General features: G+C 37.4%; 1 protein-coding gene across 1 annotated transcript in view; it reads left to right on the top strand.

Annotated features, from left to right (window-relative positions):
- The window catches only part of LOC103208235 (olfactory receptor 1013), a 1,042-nt gene extending 862 nt beyond the window's left edge, over positions 1 to 180 (top strand). The window contains exon 2 of the mRNA XM_007953910.2: positions 7 to 180. Within this exon, the coding sequence (XP_007952101.2) occupies positions 7 to 180 (174 nt within the window). The remainder of the gene's footprint in view (positions 1 to 6) is intronic.
- Positions 181 to 3,090: the final 2,910 nt, after the last annotated feature.

Genomic DNA, 3,090 nt, shown 5'->3' with positions numbered 1-3,090 from the left:
TCCATTCTCTACATCTACTCTCGCCCAAGCTCCAGCTATTCCCTTGACAGGGACAAAATGGTTTCTACATTTTATACTGTGGTCTTCCCCATGTTGAATCCCATGATCTACAGTCTGAGGAATAAAGATGTGAAAGATGCTCTGAAAAAACTCCTCAAATTAACACAGCCAGAAGTCTAAATTGACATAAATTTTTCAAATCAGTGTTGAATGATAATGGGATGCTTCAGAAGGGAAAGCTTGGGAACTAGCATTTAAAAGAAGAAATCTCTTTTCTATTAAAAAAATTCATTGAGAAAGATTTATTTCTTTGTTTTAGATTCTCTGTTTTAATGATTATACTATAATCTGGGAGCTCTGGTAGCATAGTGCCTAAGACATTTGACTGCTAACCAGAAGGCTGGCAGTTCAAACCCACCAGCCTCTCCCCAGAAGGAAGGTTGGGCAATCTACTTCCATAGTGATACTGCCACAGAAACCTAAGGAGGAGTCGCTATGGGTCGGACCCGACTCTACGGCAATGGTTGCATTGTATTGCATAATCTGTACTACAGAATGTACCAAAAACACTTCCCATCAGGTCACATTTAATCTGACTCATGGTGATCTTTTGGAATGCCTATGACCTTTTGGAAGCACAGGAGCTTTGAAGTGAGTCCAAACCTTATTTACATTGCTGATCACTTGACAGTTGTTGCCAAGCAGGAACCACTATAAATATAGATCCAGTTTAATATAAATCCTGTTCTTTAAAAAGCAGTGTCTTTAAAACATTGTTCCACCTCCTATTTTGGTGAGTGACTGGGATCTTAAAAGCTTGCAAGCAGCCATCTAGATGCAACAAGGGGTCTCTCCTTGTCCAGAGCAAAGAAGGATGAAGAAAACCAAAAGTTCATGGAAACAATTAGTTCTAGTGACTGGTACACTATCCGATCCTCAGCCTATACGACTCTAAGACCAGAAGAACTAGATGGTACCTGGCTACCACTGTCAACCACTCAGAGGGAGATCTATGTAGGAGATCCTGGATAGAGAGGAAGAACAATGTGAAACAAAACTCAAAATCATTTGGGGAAAAAGAAAAGGGAGGACCAAGTTTGCTGGTCTGATAGAGTCTAGTGGGAGCACTAAGACTATGGCCCCTAGCTGCCCTTCAAGTCTGAAATTGAACCCACACCTGTGGCTTCCAGCCAAACAAAAGACAAGCATATGAGTTGAACATTTACCTGAGGTAGAGAAACTCCTTGAAGAGAACAATCATGGGACACAGAAGGGGTGTTTATGCACAGGGAGACAGCTCAGGGGGCCAGAGTGCATGGAGGGATGGATAAAGGGAAGAAGTAACTATCAGGATTAAGTGGGAGGAGAGTTGTTGCATTGTGGTAAATTGTAATCAATGTCATGAGACACAGTGTATGTGCACTGCTGTTGGAAAGTGAATTTACTCTGTAAACTTTCACTCAAATCATAATAAAAAAAATAAGAAAAGCTGTGTCTTGGTTAAATGTGAAACAAAGAAGAATCAGATTAATATATATATTTTAACATGCTTAATACAAAACAAACAAGAGTGTGTATTTCTTTTGCGATCCCAAATGATTAAGTTTTATACAACTATCTCCCCTAAGATTCATCTGACTTTTCTTTTTTCTGTATGTGATGGTTATTATGGGGAAGTGAAGAAAATGTTATGTGGGTAGTTGAAGTCTGTGGAATACACCACGAACCCTTCTAGTACTACCAGGGCTTTGATAAAAGAATACAGAGTGTTAAGGATTTTGTGAGGAAAAGAGAGTGGGCAGTGATGCATTAGAAAATAAATACAAGGGAAGGGAAAGCTAGAAATGCCAGAACTAATGTAAAGGGAGAAATGGCTATAATTATTTGTCCTAACATTGTAATTTAGATACATTTTGTAAAGGTGCTCATTTTTTACAATATTTCAGTAGCAAAGATCTAACTTCTGAGCTTCAAGCTCCTCACTGGTAAAATAAAACTAATAATTCTTAGAGTGTTCTAGAAAAACTTAAATAAAATATTTACTGCGAATCTGCTATGTGTCAGATATTGGAGCTGTAAACTTCCTTCTTAGTTGAAGTTTCTGGTAAAAGAAAACAAAAGATGCATGTAGAATATAGTGGGATTTGGGGTTTTTTTGTTTGTTTGTTTGTTTGTTTTTCACTTTTCTTGTCTGTTACATTTTGTTCCACCAGAACCTGTAATTTTCCCCTAGTGGGGGCAGACAGGGAGGTGTGACATGAGAAACAATACTGTAGAGTACTCACTAAATGCTGGAGAAATCAATCATTTTAGTAGTTGTTGTTGTTATGTGCCGTCGAGTCGTACCCGACTTGGGTTTCTGAGGTGGTATCACTACAGAAGTAGATTGCCCAACCTTCCTTCCAAATGGCTGGTGGGTTTCAACCTCCAGGTTTCTGGTTAGCAGTCAAGTGCCTTAGACCCTACGCTACCAGAGCTTCCAATCATTTTAGGATGACATGCAATTCTCAAGAACTTCTTTCTCTAAGAATTTAGAATCATTTTTTAATATAATCTCACAATTCTTAAGCACTTTGGCTAATATTTTGTTAAAGTATAAGATATAGGTTTGCACAGACATTTAATACACACTCAACTGATACTTTATGTAGAAATTTGTAGAAAACACCTTACTAACAACAGATGTTTGCAAAATTTAGAACAAACTTCACCAGTAGAATCATTCCATATCTTCTCACCCAGCAGAGTTTGCTTGCCAAGTGTGAATGTCAAACAATATGCACAAAATCAACCCTATTCCTTTTTTCTCATTCCAAGGCACCAGCAAAAGGACAAATTTTATGAAAAGTCTTGTACTGCAAAGAGACAAACTGAAATCTCTCAGAACATCAAACAACACATATTACAGGTTTAAAACAATTTACATCACAGAAACATAACAATAAAAATCAAAGAGTACGTGACTTAGTATTTCAAGAAGTCTAACTTGTGGAATTTAATTGAAATAGAACAACATTTCCAAACATGTCTATAAGCCAATAATTTGGATAACATCATAAATGTACTCATTAAAAAGATAAACGATGACCT

This window comes from Orycteropus afer, unplaced genomic scaffold (assembly GCF_000298275.1).
Source record: "Orycteropus afer afer isolate SDZICR_OR568_19922 unplaced genomic scaffold, OryAfe1.0 scaffold00419, whole genome shotgun sequence".
Lineage (NCBI taxonomy): Eukaryota > Metazoa > Chordata > Mammalia > Tubulidentata > Orycteropodidae > Orycteropus > Orycteropus afer.
The sequence above is the reverse complement of the archived record's forward strand: the minus strand, read 5'-3'. Positions and strand labels throughout refer to the sequence as shown.